Below are 21,099 nucleotides of genomic sequence, written 5' to 3'. Positions count from 1 at the left end.
CTTTCAAGTAGAGATTGAGGGAAATGTCGTGTTGAGAGAGGAAGTTTGAGAGAAGGTATGGGTCTTAATATTTTGGCTTTCCTTGCCCAGTATTAGAAAAGGCTTATCCACACAACATTTTTTCTTTCATGCTGTCTCCAAGTAAAATGTAAAATTGTCAGCATCTGTTACATAGTGATGACTGCAGGAAGGTGGCTTAAACTGTTGTGGAATTAGAGTGCAATACTGAAAACGTAGAACAGTGTTGCATAAAATTCCATAAGGATCATGGAGGGTGTGTTTGAAGTAAGAATCCCTTGTGATGCTTGTTAAAGCTATAGAGTCCCTATGCCCTGACCGCGGAGCCTTTAATTTAGTAAATCTGGGCGAATCCGCTTGTACGAGTTGTTCCAGGTGATCCCACTTTGCGGCGGTGGATGCAGTGCTTCTCGAGCTTTCCTGCGTACGCCAGTGGCATTGGCATCTTGTTAAAATGCAGAGGTCGTGCCCCAGACTCTGCATTTCTCACCTGCTCCCAGCTGATGCTTTAGAAACTCAAACTTTGCAACTCAACCGCCCAAGGGCGCCTTTGCATTTCCTTCTATAACGAATTCACCACCTTTCTACTTCTGACCGTGTATACATTTGGGCGAGGCTTTAACCGTCTTTAAACCTTGTTTGATACAATTTTAAAATACGTGCTCACCTTGTCCTTTTTCTTTCTTTTGTTCTTTCCTTCCCGCCCCCAATGACTGTAGATGTGCACCAGTTAGGTCTTGAAGTGCCATCAGCTGTAGCAGAAATTCCAGATCCCAAGACCATAGCCAGGCATCCCCGCTCCCAGGAACTGAAGGCCATGGAGCTCTCCGACAGTGACCGCCCCGTCAGCTTCGGCTCCACGTCGTCCTCCGCCTCTTCCAGGGACAGCCATGGCTCCTTCGGCAGCAGAATGACCTTAGTTTCGAACAGCCACTTGGGCTTGTTTCACCAAGATAAGGAAGCCGGGGCCATAAAACTGGAGCTGATTCCGGCCAGGCCGTTTTCCAGCGGCGAGTTGCAGAGGGACGGCGCCGCCGGGCAACAGAACGCCGACGAGGGCGACGAAGGGCAGCCCCGGGCCCAGCGCAGAATGGAGGCCAACGGGGCGACCCAGCCGGGTGCGGAGTCGGCCACCAGCCCCAAGCTCCTCTATGTGGATAGGGTTGTCCAGGAAATTCTGGAGACCGAAAGGACTTACGTGCAAGACTTGAAAAGCATCGTGGAGGTAAGGCGCAGTTTTTCCTTCGGTTTTGGTCTTTCAAAGTTGGTCACGCAGGAGAAATCTGCTTGCAAAATAAAGAGCAAAGCCAGGTATCAGAGATGCGTTGTCTCCCAAGATGCAGAAGTAGGGTGAATGTTCCAACCGATCGTAACTTAAGAGGAACCCGAAGGCCATACGCATTGTGTTAAAATCCTCTTGATAATTTGCATTAACGCGCTAATGATGTGTTAGAAGCAACACTGCTGGGACCGGTGCACCCCCCCCCCAATACATTATGGTAGTAACTCCTACACCAAAGAGCTCCAAGTGCTTCCCAGGTGCCAGAGCACTTTAAGTGCCCCGACCTGCAGATGTCTGGGGTAGTCTGACTGAGTCCTTCAGGCTATCTGCACCTTAATCACAATTATCTACTGGTGTCTGGGAGCTTCCCAGACCGGACTGATCCCCGTATCCCGCCTCCAGAGACTGTGATTTCACGAGCCTGGGGTATGGCCCAGGCAGAGAGATTGTGGAAGATCCCCAAGAGATTCGGGCGAGCTTGGGAGTCTCCGTTCGATGCTATTCTCTATTGGCTGGTGTTGGGGGAAGGGGGTAGAGGGAAGGGAAAAACCGTGGGCTTTATCTTGTCTCAGGCATTTACTTTCTGGTCACTTTTATTACAAACAAGTTTGCTTGAATTCTTTGGCTCCGTGTGAATTGAGCTCAGCTTTATGGGCCAAACCATGTACTCTGGAGATTGAGTTATTAATTGACTTTGACTTATAGATCGTTTTTTTTTCTTTTCTTGTTAATTTTTTTTAAATGTTTATTTTTGAGAGAGAGAGTGTGTGTGTGTGTGTGTGTGTGTGCGAGCAGAGGAGGGCCAAAGAGAAGGAGACGGAGAATCCGAAGCAGGCTCTGCACCGTCAGTGCAGAACCCAATGTGGGGCTCAAACTCATGAACTATGAGATCATGACCTGAGCCGAAGTCAGACGCGTAGCCACCTGAGCCATCCAGGTGCCCCGATTTATAGATAGGTGTTTAAGGATAAAGTAAAAATTACCAGAGCAGCACAGATGTTAACTCACTGTCAGTTGATGATTAAAAATATTAATATTTCCAAGGCAAATTTATGTCATAAAGCTATAGCCACTTTCCTTCCTGGTAATATACCAAGTTCTTTCCTTTGCTAATACCCACTTCCTGTTTTAGACTTTTTAATCTAAAATGTTTCGGACTATAGGAGAATATTTGCTGAGGAGCACATTCTGCCCCGAATATATGCATTCTTAGAGCTTTAGAAGAAAATTCTGAGGCATAATTGTGTGTTGAGTTCCATAAATGACAGAACCAGACCCTGTCTACTAAAAATAGTTATGACATAACTTCCCGGTAAAAATAGAAAAATCAATTGATGCTCAACCAAAACAATATGTGATACCAAATGTAGAATACACCAGGCCAATTTCCTTTTTAATTTCAGCAATGATGTCATTTGTACTTGAGAAGAAATACCTGTGAAATTGCCAAAAATTTTGCAACCTCTCGGGAAAGTCATGGCTGTTGAAGCTTTCTTTGGTCTGTCCTTTTTCTTTTCTTTCTTGGAAATCTTTTCACCTGATCAAAATTCACACACCAGGAAAGAAACCAGTAGTTACCGCACTGGTGTTCCAGGAACACTGTTATTTTTTCTGAGACTGGTTGATAAACTTTAGTGAGAGGAGATAGGTAAGATCTGAACACGAAAGGACCGATGAAGACAGAATATTTTTTTTTAATTTTTAATGTTTGTTTATTTTTGAGAGAGAGAGAGAGACAGAACACGAGCAGGGGAGGGGCAGAGAGAGGGAGACACAGATCCAAAGCAGGCTCCAGGCTCTGACCTGTCAGCACAGAGCCCCACATGGGGCTCAAACTCCTGAACCGCAAGATCATGACCTGAACCGAAGTTGGATGCGTAACTGCCTGAGCCACCCAGGCGCCCCTAGAATATTTTTTTCTAAGAAAGTTTCAGTAAAAGTTCTATTCCAAGCTGCCCAGATGTTCTTGCCTTTTTTTTTTTTTTTAAATCAGTGAATTAACCATGTTTTATACTGGGCTTTGGTGGAGTTTTTCCATAAAGATCCAGATAGTAAATATTAGGCTTTCTGGGCCCTAAGGTCTCACAACTGCTCAGCTCTGCCATTGTAGCTCGAAAGCTGCCACAGGCACTATGTCAACGAATGGGTTTGGATTTTCCAGAAAAACTTTAGGGTCAGGCTTGATCCAGGGGCCGTCGTTTGCCAACCCCTGTTTGAGGCTCTGAGCTTGTGCCTGTGTTTCATTAACTCTAAAATAAGACTAATATCTACCCGCCACCCAGCATTAGTAGAAGAATGAGAAAATACATGAAGAGTTTGTAAGCAGTCAATAAAAAGGAGACTGTCATCCTCACCGGCCTCCTCCAAATTTGCTGGGTGAGAGTGGTCGTCATTTAACCATACTGTGTCTTACCTAAAGCCTTTCCCAAAAATGAACAGATTGGTCCGTTTGCTGCAGCAGAAATTTAATGAGGGGGAGAAAAAAAACCCTTTAAGCGGTGATTCCAGTATTATTGTTCTGAATGCAGTTGGATTGTTTCCGGTGAATCCACCTAAAATCTGAGGTAACACATAATTAGGGAAGGGGAAGGGTGAAGAAGGATGCTGGGAGGAAGGGCACTTGGGGAAGAAAAGTCCCGGACAAAGTGGGAGGCACCCAAACAGGAAGAAGTAAATGATGCTTTGTTCTGGAATTCACCAGAACGCTTTCACTTCTGTGCCCTTTCCACCTAGAAAAGGCCAGACCCCCTTTAGATGAGGGCCTGCTCTTCACATACTTTTGCTAGGTGACTCCCTCTGTTTCTCAAGATCACAATTTTCACAGAGCGGTTTAACTGCATGGTTAAACTCATTGTATTTAGTTCTTTCCTCAATGAAGAATAACCAATTTTTTTCCCACTTACAGCATCTCTGCCCAACAAAGACTGTGAAAATCGGTATTCTTTTAAGGTACAGAGTCAGTCTGTTTTCCTCGATCCATTTCTATCTTCTTGTTATAATTCTGTAGCCGGCTTCTCTAATAATCCTCAATTTTTCACGTGCAGAATTTTAAAATGGGAAAAGGGCCGCTCGTTAACCACCTGCCAATACAAGTTCTCACCACACCTAAGGGGCAGAGCTTGTGACTTGGCTCCTTCTAAACAAGAATTCTTTCCGGGGGGAGGAAAAGTCCAAACATTTATAGAGATATGGGTCAGTCACTTTTCAACCAGGCAGAAGCACCTTTCTGACTTTCTACACTCTGCGTTACTGATTCCCGTCTAACTAATGTGTTTCGACAGCCATCCTCAATGGCTTACTCATTTTTCCCTGTAAAATAGCACATTTTATCTGTATACCACATTCGTACATCATCCCCACAGCTCAGGTTTAGATTTGTTTTAGGATTTTTACAAATGGAAACATTTTTGTGAAAGATCGTTGATATACACATAGATTTCAGAGACATTCACACAGGGACGCCTGGCTGGCTCAGTCAGTGGGGCATGTAACTCTTGATCTTGGGGTTGTGAGTTCGCGCCCCACGTTGGGTGTAGAGGTTGCTTAAAAATACAATCTTGGGGCGCCTGGGTGCTTCAGTCAGTTAAGTGCCTGACCTCGGCCTAGGTCATGATCTCACGGTTTGTGAGTTCGAGCCCTACATCGGGCTCTGTGCTGACAGGGTCCGAGCCTGGAGCCAGTTTCAAATTCTGTGTCTCCCTCTCTCTCTCTCTCTGCCCCTCCCCCACTCACACTCTGTTTTTCTCTCTCTCTCAAGAATAAATATTTAAAATAAAATTAAAAAATCTTAGAGAGAGAGAGACATTAACACAATGTACTTTGACCTGTTTAGCCTGGTCCCCAATATCCTCAGAGTGGCTTATTTCGGAGAAGATATCCTTCCAAACTTATTTAGGTAAAAGAATTCCCAGATGTTGGCTATACATTGCAAAGGTTATATGCCTTTCTTTCCCATATGTAGAGCGATTGTATTGATCCCAAATATATAGGTCTTTTTCCTTTCCCGTGCCAGTTAGAAATCCATTTCTGAATCCCTAGTTGCTTCCTGAAATTTTTAAAAATGTCATTGTACTTACTCCTGTTGCCCTCTCTTTCTAGCATTCCTGCCCAGATCCTTCGTTCCAAGCCCCCTGCCCCTCCCTCCCCACCGCAGCTACTTTGCCTGACATCCTAGTCATCTAAGTTTGTACACTTGACATTTGAGAGAGAAAAAGAGGGAAAGAAAGGGACATGAGATCCAGACTCAAAAGAACAATGGAGCTGTACTTTCCATTTCTATATATGGCTTCTAATAGCATTCACAGGTAAAACAAGGTAATAAGAAAGCGTTTTTTTTTTTTTTTAATTTTTTTTTTTCAACATTTATTTATTTTTGGGACAGAGAGAGACAGAGCATGAACGGGGGAGGGGCAGAGAGAGAGGGAGACACAGAATCGGAAACAGGCTCCAGGCTCTGAGCCATCAGCCCAGAGCCCGACGCGGGGCTCGAACTCACGGACCGCGAGATCGTGACCTGGCTGAAGTCGGACGCTTAACCGACTGCGCCACCCAGGCGCCCCAAGAAAGCAAGTTTTAAAAGTTGAAAGTAAAGTAGCCACTGATACAATTTGTGGAGAGAAATCTGTAGTTGGAAAGTAGACAGTAAGGGCCTCTTTTCATGTTTAATGGAGCCTTACAATGACTGAGAAGGAACTCTCATAGGTAGAGGGGGTTTCTTTAATCTTCCTAAATGATCTATAGCAGAGCCTTTGAAAGCCTCATAAGATTTGTCCCCAGATACAGTTTATGGCCTGTTTTAACCTTTTAGGAAAGTTTTTAAATAGTTCATAATGCTGTCCAGTTAGAAGTGAATTCCCTACTACAGAATGTCACCTTTGAACTATAAGAGATGCTACATAATATCATCTTGGGGGCCATCGAGGACATACGTATTTAGTGGAAAAAAATGAGTAAAATATTGAGTGTGACATCAGTTTATTTTTTTCTATCCTATCCTAGAGAGCTACATTTTTTTTTCAAGCACCCTTGTCCACTGTGTTAAAAAGCCAGTAAGTGAGTATCACACCCTTAATGTTTAAGACTTAAAGAGCCGAAGCCTTAAGCATAGCTTTGTGGAAAGCATTCAGCATTGTTCAAAAGCTGTGGCTGAACAAGGATTAGAACGTTGATCCCCGACCTCCCAGCTCTTGTGTGTTTCAGTCTACAGAGACTCTTCCTTTAGTGAGTGATAGTGTAGACAGCGTCAGGGTAGGTAGAGGAGAGAAGGAGGTTTTCACATGCTTGGTGGTGTGAAACACACTGAAAGATGCTCTGCGCATTACCATAGCTTAGAAAAGAGGTTGCTCTTAGTAGTGGAGACACCACTTTATTTGGAAGGGATAACCTTCTTGCACTTAGGAAGCAAGCCTTCTCTCAAATCTGTGCAGAGGGAGAGGGAGAGCGAGAGCGAGAAGGAAGCAAGGAAGGAAGGAAAGGAGGAAGGAAGGAAAGGAGGAAGGAAGGAAAGGAGGAAGGAAGGAAAGGAGGAAGGAAGGAAAGGAGGAAGGGAGGAAGGAAGGAAGGAAGGAAGGAAAGGAAGGAAGGAAAGGAGGAAGGAAGGAAGGAAAGGAGGAAGGAAGGAAAGGAGGAAGGAAGGAAAGGAAGGAAGGAAAGGAGGAAGGAAGGAAGGAAAGGAGGAAGGAAGGAAGGAAAGGAGGAAGGAAGGAAAGGAGGAAGGAAGGAAAGGAGGAAGGAAGGAAGGAAGGAAGGAAGGGAAGGAAGGAAAGGAAGGAAAGGAAGGAAAGGAAGTGAGGAAGGAAGGAAGCGAGGAAGGAAGGAAGCGAGGAAGGAAGGAAGGAAAGGAGGAAGGAAGGGAGGAAGGAAGGAAAGGAAGGAAGGGAAGGAAGGAAGGAAGGAAGGAAGGAAGGAAGGAAAGGAGGAAGGAAGGAAGGGAAGGAAGGAAGGAAGGAAGGAAGGAAGGAAGGAAGGAAGGAAGGAGAGAGGAAGGAGAGAGGAAGGAAACCTGTTGACCAGGCCTGGGGAGTCTATAGTGCCTGTCCACCATTTACTCTGTCTAGAGACTTAGCTTAGAGACTTAGACTCAGAATGGAATCGGAGTTAGCTTTTGTCCAGGGCCGCCCTGTCCAGGACAACACTGTCAATTTAGCTGTGGTTTCTGATGAAGTCTGGCTTCCTATGGATCCTGTTGGAGAAACAAGACTGGTGTGGGAAGGGGCGGTTTGTGGCTCTTCCACTCTCTTCCCTTAGCCGCGAGAACAGGATTCTGTGTAGACATTCCCTGGGCCAGCCGTGACTGCTTAGGACACTGGAGAAGAGGAGAAAGGTTTCGAACCAAGGGAGAAGGCTATTGAGAAGAGGTGAATTGTCATGGCTTTTAGTACCTTTTTATTTGCAGATGTCCTCACTGAATACTTTTCCTCCAGCCTAAATAACATTTATTATGCCGACACTTTTTATGAGGTCACGTAAAGTTTTTTTCAATACTGGGGGAAATATGTGTTCAAGGCTGGGGTGTAGGACTTGGCTGGAATTGTTTTTAATGAAGGCTTGTTATGTGGGTGGATTTCATAAAGAACTTACACTATGGGATTTGGCACAATTTAATGTACTTTTTCTTTTACGTGGCATTGAGTACTTTTATTTGAATGTCTCTATTTGTTTTCCCCTCCAAGAGCTTTTATCATAATGACTGAATGAGATCTTTCTTAAAACCATTTAAGATCTCTGATAATTTAGAAGCAACCCTATTAAATAGTTTTCTGCTTGTGTAGAAGCTATTCCTCAAATAGCATATCTGATCGCTATACGTAATGAGCAGATCTCACTTGGACTACTCATTTCCGTATCTCTTTATGATTGTCGTTGTGTTGCTATCGTTGTTCTCATGCCCCCTCCCTCCCTACCCTATCTCCTTCTCCTCTCTTGCCCCCTCGACAATGACAGCAACTTAGAAGGTGGGAACACGGTGATTTTATTTCCACTTCGTTGCTTTTTTATCGAAGCATAATTGACCCACAATATTCTGTTAGTTTCGTGTGGACAACATAGTGATTTGGCATTTGTGTACATTGAGACCTGACCACCACAGTAAGGGCATTTACCATCTGGCATCATACAAAGTTAATACAATATTATTGACTGGATTCCCTGCGGTGTCTATTACATCCTCATCATTCATTTCATAACTGGAAGTTTGTACCTCTTAATCCCCTTCACCCATTTCGCACCCCACCCCGAACCCCATCCCCTCTGGCAACCACCACTCTGTTCTCTGTATCTGTGAGTCTTGGTCCGATTTGGTTTGGTTTGGTTTGTTTTTTTAGATTCCACTTGTAAAAGTGACATCACATGGTATTTGTCTTTCTCCGACCGACGTATTTCACGTAGTCTAATACCCTCAAGGTCCGCCAATGGCAAGACCTCACTCTTCTTTCGTGGCTGAGTAGTGTTTCATTGCGTATGTATACCACTTCTTCACCCGTTCATTTATCAGTGTTCGTTCAGTTGTTTCCATATCTTGGCTATTGTGAATAATGCTGCAATAAACGTGGTGTAGGTATCTTACCAAATAGTGTCTTCATTTTCTTTGGATAGACACCTAGGAGCGGAATTGCTGGATCATATGGTAGTTCTATTTGTAACTTGGGGGGGAAGCTCCATACTGGTTTCCACCGCGGCTGCACCAATTTGCGTTCTCATTGTGTGTGAGAGTTCCCTTTTATCCACACCCTTGCCAATGCTTGTTATTTCTTGTCTTTTTGATAATAGCCATTCTGACCAGTATGGGGTGATACCTCATTGAGGTTTTGATCTGCATTTCCCTGATGATTAGTGACGTTGAGCATCTTTTCATGTGCCTGTTGGCCATCTGGATGTCTTCTTTGAAATGTGTCTGTTCAGATCCTCTGCCCATTTCTTTATCAGATTGTTTGGCTCTGTGTTATTGAGTTGTATGAGTTCCTTATATATTTCGATATTAACCCCTTATTAGATATATCCTTTGCAAATATTTGTCCCACGCGGTACATTGCCTTTTCATTATGTTAATGGTTGCTTTTGCTTTCCAGAAGCTTTTTAGTCTGATGTGGTTCCATTTGGTTTTGTTTTTGTGTTTGTTTTGCGTTTTTATTTTATTGCATTTTTTTGCTTTTGTTGCCCTTATCTCAAGGGACAGATTTAAAAAAAAATTACCGAGACTGATGTCAAGGAGCTTATCATTTATGTTTTCTTCTAAGTCTTACATTCAGGTCTTTAATCCATTTTGAGCTAATTGTTGTATATGGTATAAGAAGGTGGTCTTGTTTCATTCTTTTGCATGTGGTTATCTACTCTTTCCCACAGTGTCAGTTGCAGAGGCTGTCTTTTCCCCTATTATATATTCTTGCTTCCTTTTGTGTAAGTTAATTAACCATAGATATGTAGGTTTTATTTCTGGGTTCTGTATTCTGTTCCATGGGTCTACGGACTGTTTTGATTACCATACTATACTGTTTTGATTACAGTCATTTTGTAATATGGTTTGAAATCAGGCCTTGTGACACCTCTGGCTTTTTATTTTTCTTTCTCAAGATTGACTTGGCTATTTGGGCTCCTTTGTGGTCCCATACCCATTTTAGAATCATTTGTTCTCTGAAAAATGCCACTGACATTTGATAGGGATTGCCGCGAATCTCTAGATGGCTTTAGGTAATATGGACATTTTAGCGATACTAATTCTTCCAATCCATGGGCGTGGAATCCCTTTCCATTTATTTGTGTCCTCCTCAGTTTCAATATGGTGATTCTGAGCATTCATCTGTTCAACTCATTGTAATTTAACGTGGGAGGGAAGACCGAGACCTGGGTTGTCACTTTTTCCGAGTCCTAATGAGTTTGCCCATTTTGAAGGTGCTGTTCATTAGGGATCAGTCAGAAGGTATTAACAGTGAAACTGTTCAAGGTGGACGGCATTTTATAAAAGCAAAGTGAGTCAAAGTTTGCGGAGTTGCTACACAAAAGCAGCTGTTGGCCGTTCCCCAGAGCTCGTGTGTACTTCCTGCTACCAGTTCTCCTCTTTATGGTTAGATCTTGAGTCAAAACTTAGGAACATTATTTAAAATATCTATATTGGGGCGCCTGGGTGGCGCAGTCGGTTAAGCGTCCGACTTCAGCCAGGTCACGATCTCGCGGTCCGTGAGTTCGAGCCCCGCGTCGGGCTCTGGGCTGATGGCTCGGAGCCTGGAGCCTGTTTCCGATTCTGTGTCTCCCTCTCTCTCTGCCCCTCCCCCGTTCATGCTCTGTCTCTCTCTGTCCCAAAAATAAAATAAACGTTGAAAAAAAAAAATTAAAAAAAAAAAAAAAATATCTATATTGATCAGATTCACCTGGGAGCATGGTAGACCGTGACATCACCAATGTGACACCTTAAGCTTTGTGACCTCACTGGTTCCCAACGGCTGTAAACATACTATGTATCTAACACTTGTAAATTTTTTTTTTTTTTGAGAGAGAGAGAGAAAGAGAGAGAGAGCACAAGTGAGCAAGGGGCAGAGAGAGAGAGAGAGAGAGAGAGAGAAGTGGGGCTCGTGTTTTACCCAAAGTAGGGCTCGTTCATGTTCACCCAATATGGGACTTGAACTCAAGGACCATGAGATCATGACCTGAGCCGAAGTCAGATACTCAATGACTGAGATACCCAGGCACCCTAACACTTGTCAATTTTCTAAATATGTGCCTGGATAACAACAACAAAAACGCTAAAAAATAAACACTAACAGCGAGTAATATTTGAGTACTTACCACATATCAGGCACTGGCTTAAGCCCCATCCTCGCTCACAGCCCCATCACGTGGGTATTAGTATAATACCCCTGTTTTAGCGCAAGAATATTAAATGGACGAAGGGTAAAGTTAGTTATCCGAGGCCACATAGACAGATAGCGGTAGAGCTGAAACTGAAACCCAGTTTCACTCCAGAGTCCACTCCTTTTACTGCCATAACGCGACACATGACATGCGTATTCCTAAAAATCGCTCACTGTGCAAAATCACGGGGGCGGGGGAAATAGGGCTTATAGGAAAAATGAGTTTTGAGCACAACACTCAAAAACGTCATCAGTGATACATTAAAAAAAAGATTGGAATCTGAGAAAAATGAAGACACAGACTTAGACTTGTTCAATGGTTAAGAAATACATGCCTGCTTAGTAAACCTGACCTTGAAGTTGCTCATGGAAGCCCCCTGGTTGCTACACCTGCCACCCTCTATACGAGAGGAAGAGAGAAAGGGAGCAGGAGAGAAAGAGTCAGAAAAAAGAACAATAAAAGAGGAAAAAGAACCAAGAACAGAGAGGGAAAATACAAGATAGGCTAAGAGGAAAGAGAAAAAATAGGAAACCATCTACAGGATTGCAGTTTAGGGGTTATTTTGAAAAATATTTTTAATATTTATTTATTTTTTTTTTTACATTTATTTATTTTTGAGAGAGAGAGAGAGAAAGAGCACAAGTGAGGGAGGGGCAGAGAGAGAAGGAGACACAGAATCCGCAGCAGACTCCAGGCTCTGAGCTGTCAGCCCAGAGCCCGACGCGGGGCTCAAAGTCACAACACTCGAGACCATGACCTGAGCCGAAGTCGGACGCTTAACCGACTGAGGCGCCCAGGTGCCCCAAGGGATTCTTTTGAAGTCACCCGACACGGATGAGTGTGGCACATACTATGCGTGCGGGTGGGCTGAGTTCTCTGGTAGGCATTCGAGGCGAGCGCACGTGTTTTTGTCTTCCTGTGCTGCTCTCTGGAACTGGGGACAATTTTCTGCATCCACCTAGTGTTTCTTACGGATGAGATCCTGCATAAGCCAAGGCAAAGTTAGGGTATTTGAATTAAGTTCAAATTGTTCCCTTGTATATTAATCATGTGGGAACAAATTCATGTTTAAAATAAATGTTATAGCAGAACTGACTGTACTTATTCTTTGAATTATTATGACCTGTTACAAGTAAGCCTCCCCACCCCTTAGCTCAGAGCAAGAACAGTATTCCTGTTGTCAAAAAACACGGTCTTCCATTTATCTTAAATGAGACTAATAAAAACCAAGACAAATATCCTTAAGGCTCTTTTTGTTTCCACCTTTCAAGAAAAAATGGTTTGAAAGGATTTCGGTTTCTCTTAGCAGTTTGAGAGTTCATTCATGTTTCTGGAAACTAAAATAGATTTTTTTTTTAACCCTAATCTCAACCCAACAAACGTGATTACTTATAACCACAAATAGTTGGAGGAACTTTTTCTTTTACTGAAAGGATTTGCACAATTTGGTCAAATGTTCTTGCATAGACTATAGCAGTTGGTGTTGATGAAACTCTTAGTACACCAAGGAGATTTGAGGGGTAAATATTAGCGTATTTCTGATGTTAACATTAGATGATATTTTCCACCTACACTCGCAGATACAGCTAGACAACATAATAAAGGAAAGTACAGCCTTACAATGTAATTGGCGGGGAGGGGAAGAAAATAGAAACTATCCTTTTCACAGACATAACCGAGTGCTTTCATTTCTTCTGCATGACCAAGCACTTAGAAATACCTGCAACCGAAAAGTCCCTTCCCATCCTATTAGGCTTTTCATTTGAGGCAACATTTTGATTGTTAATGAAAAGGCATTTCAAAAACTTGAGTTAACTCAAGTGATTGAGTAGCTATTATTACTGGTCTGCTGAAGAAGTGCTCATATATTTCAAAGACCGCCTGTGGGCAAAATTCTATTGAAGATTTGCTAAAACAGTTCCTGTTCAGTTGGGTTGGAATCAGGCTGCCTTTTGGATGTGTGCCATCTTGAATATTCAGTTATAGTGAGTGGGTAGAAAATTATAGAATTCGGGAAATGATGTTCTCCACAAACCAAGCTTCACTTGAGAGAAGTCGACCACAGCTAGAAATGTCGTCCCAAGATGCTTGCACCTTGTGAAACTAATCACATAGAAGAATTTACCTGGATCATGAGATAAGCCTAACGCCTAGTGGAACCCTTTTTTAAATACCTAGAAAAGGAAGAGGTAGCTTGGGCCGATGTACAGCTTGTCAGCCTGCATAACTTAGTTAACCGTTTTCCGGTCATTCATGTTTTGGCTTTCTCCTTTGTCCACCAAGACTACTCTGCCACTTATGGGGTATAAGCATTGTTCTGCACAGTAGCACTCGTGGAATTTTTTTTAAGTTAATTTATTTATTCTGAGCAGGAGAAGGGCGGGGCGAGAGAGAGCGAGAGTGAGCCCAAGCAGAGGAGGGGCAGAGGGAGAGGGAGAGAGAATCTCAAGCAGGCTCTGCACCGTCTGCACGGCAGAGCCTGATGCGGGGCTCAATCTCCCGAACCACAAGATCATGACCTGAGCTGAAATCAAGAGTCGGACGCTTACCCGACTCAGCCACTCAGGTGCCCCTCTCACAGAATTTTTTTAATCTCTTTTTGGAATCGTGGTAAAATATACCTAAAATGTAGCATTTTCACCATTTTAAGTGTAGAGTTCAATGGCATTGAGCACATTTACATTGTTGTGCAACTATCACCACCATCCATCTCTAGAACCTTCCTGTCAACTGAAACTGTGTACCCCTTCAACAGTAACTCCCCATTCCCCCATCTCTCAGCCTCAGGCAACTGCCATTCTCTTTTCTGTCTCCATGAATTTGACACTCTAGGTACCCATATAAGTGGACCATACAGTATTGGTCCCTCTGTGACTGTTTATCTCATTTAGCATCATATCTTCAAGGTTTATCTTTATTATATATAGTATGTGCCAGAATTTTCTTCCGTTTTTGTTACATAATTGTCTATATAGACATTTCATTTATCACCCATCTGCTGATGACCCTTAGACTGTTTTCAAATGTGTGGGATTTTTGATTAAGTAAAATCACACCAAATTACAGAGAAAATTACAGAGAAGATAACTCTGTGAGGTCTGACTACAGATTCTGCAAGAGTTGAGGTGAGTTGGTAAGTTTTCTATTCCTAACCCTCCCCGTATCTGACACTTACTGGGCCATCTGTAAAAACCTGCTGAATGAATTATCTAGGTCTACCCCATCATTTTTATAGTTGAGGAAATGGAGATTCAGAGAAGCAAGTGATTTCTCCAGCTGGATGCAAATCCCTCGCTGTCACTACCTTTGATCTCAAGCCCTTACTGAACTTCCATAACCTGCAGTCTCTTCATGTTAAAATGAAAGCATATCGCGTACTTCCTGGGACATTGTGCAGATCACATGAGGCATGCCTGTAAGACGCCTGGCGCAGTGCTGGGACCACGCAAACCCTCAACAGCTGATAGCTCTTCAAACCCAGGCCCTGATGCTAAGTTTTGGAAGAGCCAGGACTGCATCCGGGTCCTGTCTCCCAGCCATTCCATTTAGCAACAACTGGAGAAAAACCCAGATGTATCGGGTGCCCCCTATATGCCAGCTAAGGAGAGTTCTCACATTCACACACACTTGTCGATTCGTTTCTGGAAACCTCTCACTTTTATTGCCCAGTTTCCTCTATCTCGGCCACTGGCCGGGGCAAAATTGACCTGGACATGTGTGAGAAGTTTGCACCTTCTGTGTCTAGCCACCACATAGTTTAGGCTTGACCAGAGGGGTGACACAGAGGGGACGTGGCCATAGTTTAGGCTTGACCAGAGGGGTGACACAGAGGGGACGTGGCCACAGTTAGAGTCACCTCCTTGGCAACTTCTTGGGACAAGCCTAAAGTAACCTGTGAAATTGCCCTCTTCCCCCAGCACAGATACAGGTAGGCTTTGGAGGGTCTCCTCCAAGACCAGAGTGTGTGTCTGGGCTAGTCCACATGTGATAATAGTCTGGTTGGTTCTCTGGAACGCTTTTTTCCCCGACTCCCATTCTGAAGCAGGAGCACGCTTTGAAGTTTCTGTCCTAGTTTGGAAAAAAACATAAAAAATAAAAAAATCAGGTAAAGCAGGTTACTGATTAAATGTGTAAATTTCCTTAATATTCCGACTTATCTGGAATGTTCAAAAACTACTTTTAGTAAGAAGATTCACCAGACGAAAACTCCTACTTTAAAAATAAGAAAAAGTAAAACATAATAAAGATACCTTATGAGGAATGCGCAATTAAGTGGTCATCACCTAGATTTAGACCAAGGATAGTAAGCCTCATAAACAGGTTCAAAGGGGCTATTATTTGAGCAATTAAAAGCTATCACGTAGGAAATCTAGTTAGGAGGAGCAGCTTAAAAATAGGGAATTTTCTAAAGTAGAGGTTGCACTTTGTATCACCTGCGGAGGGGTTACTTTTCTTGTCCCAAGCGACACCCTGGGCTATTGAAATCCATTTTCCTGGAGATGGCCTCGGTTTTCCTAAAGCTCTCCAGATTCTAAACAGCAATGGATGTTGAGGTCCACAGTCCTAAAGGCATTTTTTGTCCATTGTTACGAAGGGAAAGCTCAACATTTAAAGACAGCACAAATTACCACTCCCCCCACCCAATCCCCTGTGAAAGACAACACAATGATGAGAAGCTAAAATCTGAGAACTGAATCCAAATCCTGACTCTTCCACTTTCCTGTGTGATCTCGGACAAGTTACTGAACTTTTCTACATCTGGTTTTTCACCTGTGAAATGGGAATAATAGGGTTGTTGTGAAAATAAGGCTTTCCATGCAAAATGCTTAGCACAATGATAGACACATAGTAAGCATTCAAGTGAGAGTTATTATTATGTGATTTCTAATATAATTGGTATTATTTGGTAAAGCCAATCATTTCGGGTAAGTTTTGAAGTGTCATCGATTGTTGTGTTTGGTAATCTATGTTAAGAGGTTATTTCCAAAAATCTAACTTTAGTGCAACCTAAAAAGGATAGGTCAAAAAAAAAGAAAAATGTTATATCTTGGTGCGATTTGTAGTTTACCTGACATACCTACAGGTAGCTGGGATTCATTTCCAATATAAAGGGCTGCAACGGTGGAAGGAAATTATTCTCAGAATCTTGGCTTGAGCTAGGTCAAACCGAGATCGATGTAACACGGCCAGAAGGTCGGCCTGGGCCCTGGGTCTGTAGCTGTGCACCCATGGGTGACCCACCAGCCTGACCTCAGCTTCATCCTCTATAAATGAATCTAATTCAAAAAGCTGAAATCTAAAGATGACTGGAGATCTCATCTCTTCCAGCCTCAGCTCTCAAGAATGTAACCAGGAAATAAGTAAGTCCTTTGAGCAGCCAAAATAGATTATTTCAAACGCCAAACAGTAACTCCTGTGTCTTTACCCCAGGAGAGGCTCCAAACTCTCACTAAGAGCCTATTTACCCTACATGTTTAAAATAAGCTTAATTATTTGGTCTCCTCACCCACAGCAAAGGGAGGGGTGGGGTGGATGTGACAGCACTAAGGCGCCAGAGGAAAGAACTCCTTAGTAGACGGACTAATGTAAGGCCACCTAGAACTCACCTCCGTGACCCTGGTGAATTTCACTTGTGAATCAGGGCATAACCAGGGTCTTTAGTAATGTGCCTGAATAGCAAGAAAAAATTTTCCTTATGTTTGTTAGAGCATCTAAACTATATCATCTGATGCCTGGCCTTCGTAAACAAAGTGATTTTCTGATTAGAATAATTGACTTTTTCAGTGTTTTCCGCTGCTGCAAAATATCCATAACATGAAATTTACCACGTGAGCCATTTTTAAGTGTGCAATTCAACGGCATTAAGCACATTCATAATGTGCCATCATTACCGCTACTCATTTCTAGAACTTTCTGATCACTCCAGACAGAAATTCTGGATCCGTTCAGCAATAACTCCCCATTTGCCCCTGCCCCCGGCCCCTGGTGACCTCCAGTCTACTTTCTGGCTATGAATTTAAACCACGTCCGTCTTTCTGCGTCTGATTTGTTTCCCTTAGCGTGTTTCCAGGTTTCATCCATGCTGGAGCACATGTCAGAATTTCATTAATTGCCATTAACTTTTAATACTTAAGATTCTTGGACAACAACGGATCCATTCACAACGGTGAGATAACACTTCGTGAAAAATGCTGTCATCCTTACTCTGCGAGGGGACGCATTAAGCAAATAATAGAGATATGATGAGAAATTTCGAGCATCCGTGCAACCCAAAGCAAAATGGAATGCTTGTTCCAAATATTAAGAGTCTTGTTTTGTTAAACGAATAGAAAAGAATCCATACTGATTCTTGTGCTCGATACCCTTCTTCCCTAAAGTAGGCCCCTGAAAGAAAGAGGCTGCAGCCTACATCTGTGGTTTCTCGAATGGCAAATAGCAAAATCAAAATCACATTGAGGCGAAATTACTCCTCAATTTTCTCTGCAAGCTGCCTAAAGGGCATTGTGCAGTGTGTGTGTGTGTGTGTGTGTGTGTGTGTGTGTGTGTGTGTAAGAGACAGAACAAGCCATTCCTTTAGACTGCACTTGAAAATATTTTCTCCTAACCTTTTCTTTTCCTCCTTGGATCCACAAGAAATGGTACAAGTGTTCCTTCACTTTTAGAATGGGGCTTCAAGTTATGCTGTTAACCTTTCAGAAGCTTTAAGTGGGAGATGAGTCGGGAGGGGCGCCCCAGCCCTGGCCCGGAGCGGCAGCCTGCAAATACAGAATTGCTGAAAAGACACGGCCTTTGTCTGGCTTTCCATAAAGCGGTGGATAAATCACGCAACCCAGGGGTCTGTTTGTAGCCTGGTAAAGGGTGTTCCCCATGCAAATGCAGATAGAGAAAGGGGTGTGAGTTAATCTACTTTTGATGAGGGGAGCGTTTCTTTTCTTGTGCTTAGCGGGGAGTTGGGTGGGTGGGGAGAGAGTTGAAAACGAATTGCCTCTTCAAGAGGTTGCGTGGTAAAAATCGCCGGCCGGGGACAAAGGGAGGGGAGGGGGCAGAAGAGGAATGCCGGGTTGGGTTACAATTCAATACAACTTCAGCCTTAGGGAGTTTGAGTGCAGCCTGGCTCCTTAACCCTTGCCTTCCCGGCTTGGCTTTGCCCGGTTAACAGAGAGACTTGGTCTAGAGAATTCACCGCCCTCATTCCGCAAACCTTCAGGGCTGGGAAAGCTAGGGGGTCACACCTGCGAATTGTTGACAGCAGTTTTGAGGGAAAGCAGGAACTACAAAGGCATTCTGACCGGACTGTCTGTTGAGGACTCACTCCTCTTTTATCGTGGAATTATAAATGCGGATGTTCAGGAGAGCATCTGACCCCCAAGAGGTAGAAAGGATAGAACAGGATTCTTGGGAAGAATCTTAGCCTGGGATTGACAGTAGGAGGGGCCATCTTGCTAGTGAAAATAGAGTGTGCAAAGACAGTGAAGCCAGCAGACAGAGGGCATTCCTGAAAGTACCGGGAGTGAATGCCTGTGTGTTGGGGGTAAGGGAAGGAGGGGAACACAGGAGAGTGGATAAAAGAGTCTAGAAAGGTAGGCGGGGGTGCAGGCCTTGAAGGACCTCCCTCTATGCAGAAGGCTACGGGAAGTCATTTTATGCAGGAAGCAGACATCAAATTTGAGTTCTAGAAAGACCGCATTGGCTTCATTCTCAAAAGTTGGAGAGGTGAGGGCCCCATGGAGGGATTGGTTAGGATGTCCATGCAGTAGGCACGTGGAAGGTAACCAAGACCAAGGCAGGGATGGGAGAGAGGAGGGATCAGTTTCAAGACAGGTGGGAGAGGCAGGATTTCTTGTCCAGGCGGGCTTAGCGAGAGGGCCGGGGTCTTTGTATGCATACGTCTCCCGTAACAATCTTCAGACCCTGTCCCAAAAAGGATGGTTAATAGCAAGCTGCTCAAGGACGTCAGCCTTCCTGTGGCACTGTGAATACCTGTGGCAGAGAAAGACGGCGGCAGTTTTTATTATAATTTAGCTGTGAAGGTAGTTCCTTGAGGAGGAAGCGGGCACACGGAAGGCCATACATCAGCCGCACGTGCTGGGCGCCCTGAATGGGCCTCATCGTTTAACCCCCAAGGCCTGCGTTGTCGCATTACCCCTACTCAAAGCTGAGGCGGTGGGGTCTCAACAAGGCCAATAACCATCCAAGGTACAGCTCCCAGCTCCAGGCTGCCCGTGCTTGTGGTTCCTGCACTTTCCACCGCACTGCACCCAGAGGCAGCCCCGGAGCTGAGGCCACACCCAGAGGCAGCCCCTGAGCTGAGGCCTTCGAGGGAACTTCTGCCCTTTCGCCCACGTCTTGCTCTGTCCTCCTATAAATCTGCTTCTTGGGAAAGCAGGTTTGCAGCAGATGGAAACTGCATCTGTTACAAGAAAAAACACATAGCGTACCTCTGTTCAGACTGTGAAAGTGCTGCTGTAGAAATTCATTCCATACAATCTCTTGGAAGTTCACTTATGGAAATCTCATCCTACAAGATCTGTCTCCCTCCCTCCTTCTCAGTTCTAAGTAGCAAGATGGCCATGGCCATGGACAGTGTGCCTTAGATGTAGGAGAGGAGAACAGTTTTCCCTACATCACACATGTCACTCTGTGGGCACGAATTGAGACCAGGCCTCCAGTATGACAGAAGGAAATCTCCGGATGTACCCCATTCAGGAGGCCTGAGAAAGTCAGGTTTCTGCGGAATGTCCCATCACGGTGGCCCACCTGCACCCCCTTTTTACCCTCTGCCCCCCTGCACATCTCCAAGCCCATAGCTGTTTCTGTGTCAATAAGTAACTTCTGGTTCAGATTTTACCGTGATGAGGTCAACAAGAGTATAGCCAGAGAAGCAGTAATATATGTCCTTAGGGCCACTCATTGTTTTGGGTACAATGGACGGAAGGGTTTAGCCTATAGGCATCTCCATATTTAGCAGCGGATTACCTAATGCCACCAAAGTATAATCACCTTCATCCGCATTGAAAAACTGCCCATACAGAGATCAGTCCATGTGTAGATTCTTTATTTTAACATACACAGCCTCACTGCACTGCGGTTTTCAAATAGAACAGCTTGACCCTGAGGTCATTATTAAACTGTGTGACTCAGTAGATGGGACATTGAGTTAAGGTCTTCCAGCTTTTTCCTCTCCGTACTTGATATTGCCCAGGTAGCTCCAGCCTTGAGGCCTAGTGGAAACTGTTTCAGGGTTGGAGCTCCAAGCAAATTAGCACAAACAACACTAGGTTTTCTGTCTCCTAGGCCTTGTTTCTTCTCTATCAAGTGAATGCTACTTGAGTACCTACTGTATACAGATCAGTTGCTATGAGAATCACCTCTAGTATAGTTCCTGTCTCAGTAAAAGAGACTAGAAAGTGTTCCAACTGATTAAAGAAGTCATATAGTTAATTATTGTCTAACATATGATTAGGTTATGCATACGGTGACCTGTGCTGTGTATGTGGCAAAACTGTGTATCTGTTTTGGTTTTTTTTTTAATGTTTATTTTTGAGAGAGAGAGGGAGGAGCAAGGGAGGTGGGGAGACAGAGGGTCCAAAGCAGGCTCTGTGCTGACAGCAGAGAGCCTGATGTGTGAGGCTCAAACCCGCGAGCTGTGAGACCACGACCTGAGCTGAAGTCAGATGCTTGATCGGCAGAGCCACCCAGGCGCCCCAACCAGTCCTATAGTTTTTCAGTGCTCTGCTTTCTAGGCTCCCCATCATGTAAAGTTTGTTTAATGTACTTAAGAGTAGCATGGTACTGGGAGGCCTGGAAGAATTCATTCGTGAGGGCTCACATGACCGTTTTGTAGAGGAGAGTGTTCCTGTGGGGGAGCTACGGAAGAGTCAGGGCATAAAGAGGAATGAAATGACCTGTGCCTGAAAAGGGAAGGGGGGACGTTTTGCAGGAGTAGAAAGCCAGGC

At 44.1% G+C, this 21,099-nt stretch overlaps 1 protein-coding gene across 1 annotated transcript in view; it reads left to right on the top strand.

The window, feature by feature from the left end:
* The first annotated feature begins 722 nt into the window (after positions 1-722).
* The window catches only part of PLEKHG1 (pleckstrin homology and RhoGEF domain containing G1), a 99,928-nt gene continuing 79,551 nt past the window's right edge, over positions 723-21,099 (top strand). The window contains exon 1 of the mRNA XM_047102702.1: positions 723-1,243. Coding sequence (XP_046958658.1) covers positions 728-1,243 — 516 coding nt within the window. The 5' untranslated portion in view covers positions 723-727. The remainder of the gene's footprint in view (positions 1,244-21,099) is intronic.

Source organism: Lynx rufus, unplaced genomic scaffold (assembly GCF_022079265.1).
Source record: "Lynx rufus isolate CCGP_SWC_20201006 ecotype Redwood Valley unplaced genomic scaffold, mLynRuf1.p SCAF_6, whole genome shotgun sequence".
NCBI lineage: Eukaryota > Metazoa > Chordata > Mammalia > Carnivora > Felidae > Lynx > Lynx rufus.
This window is presented reverse-complemented; position numbering and strand designations above follow the sequence as displayed.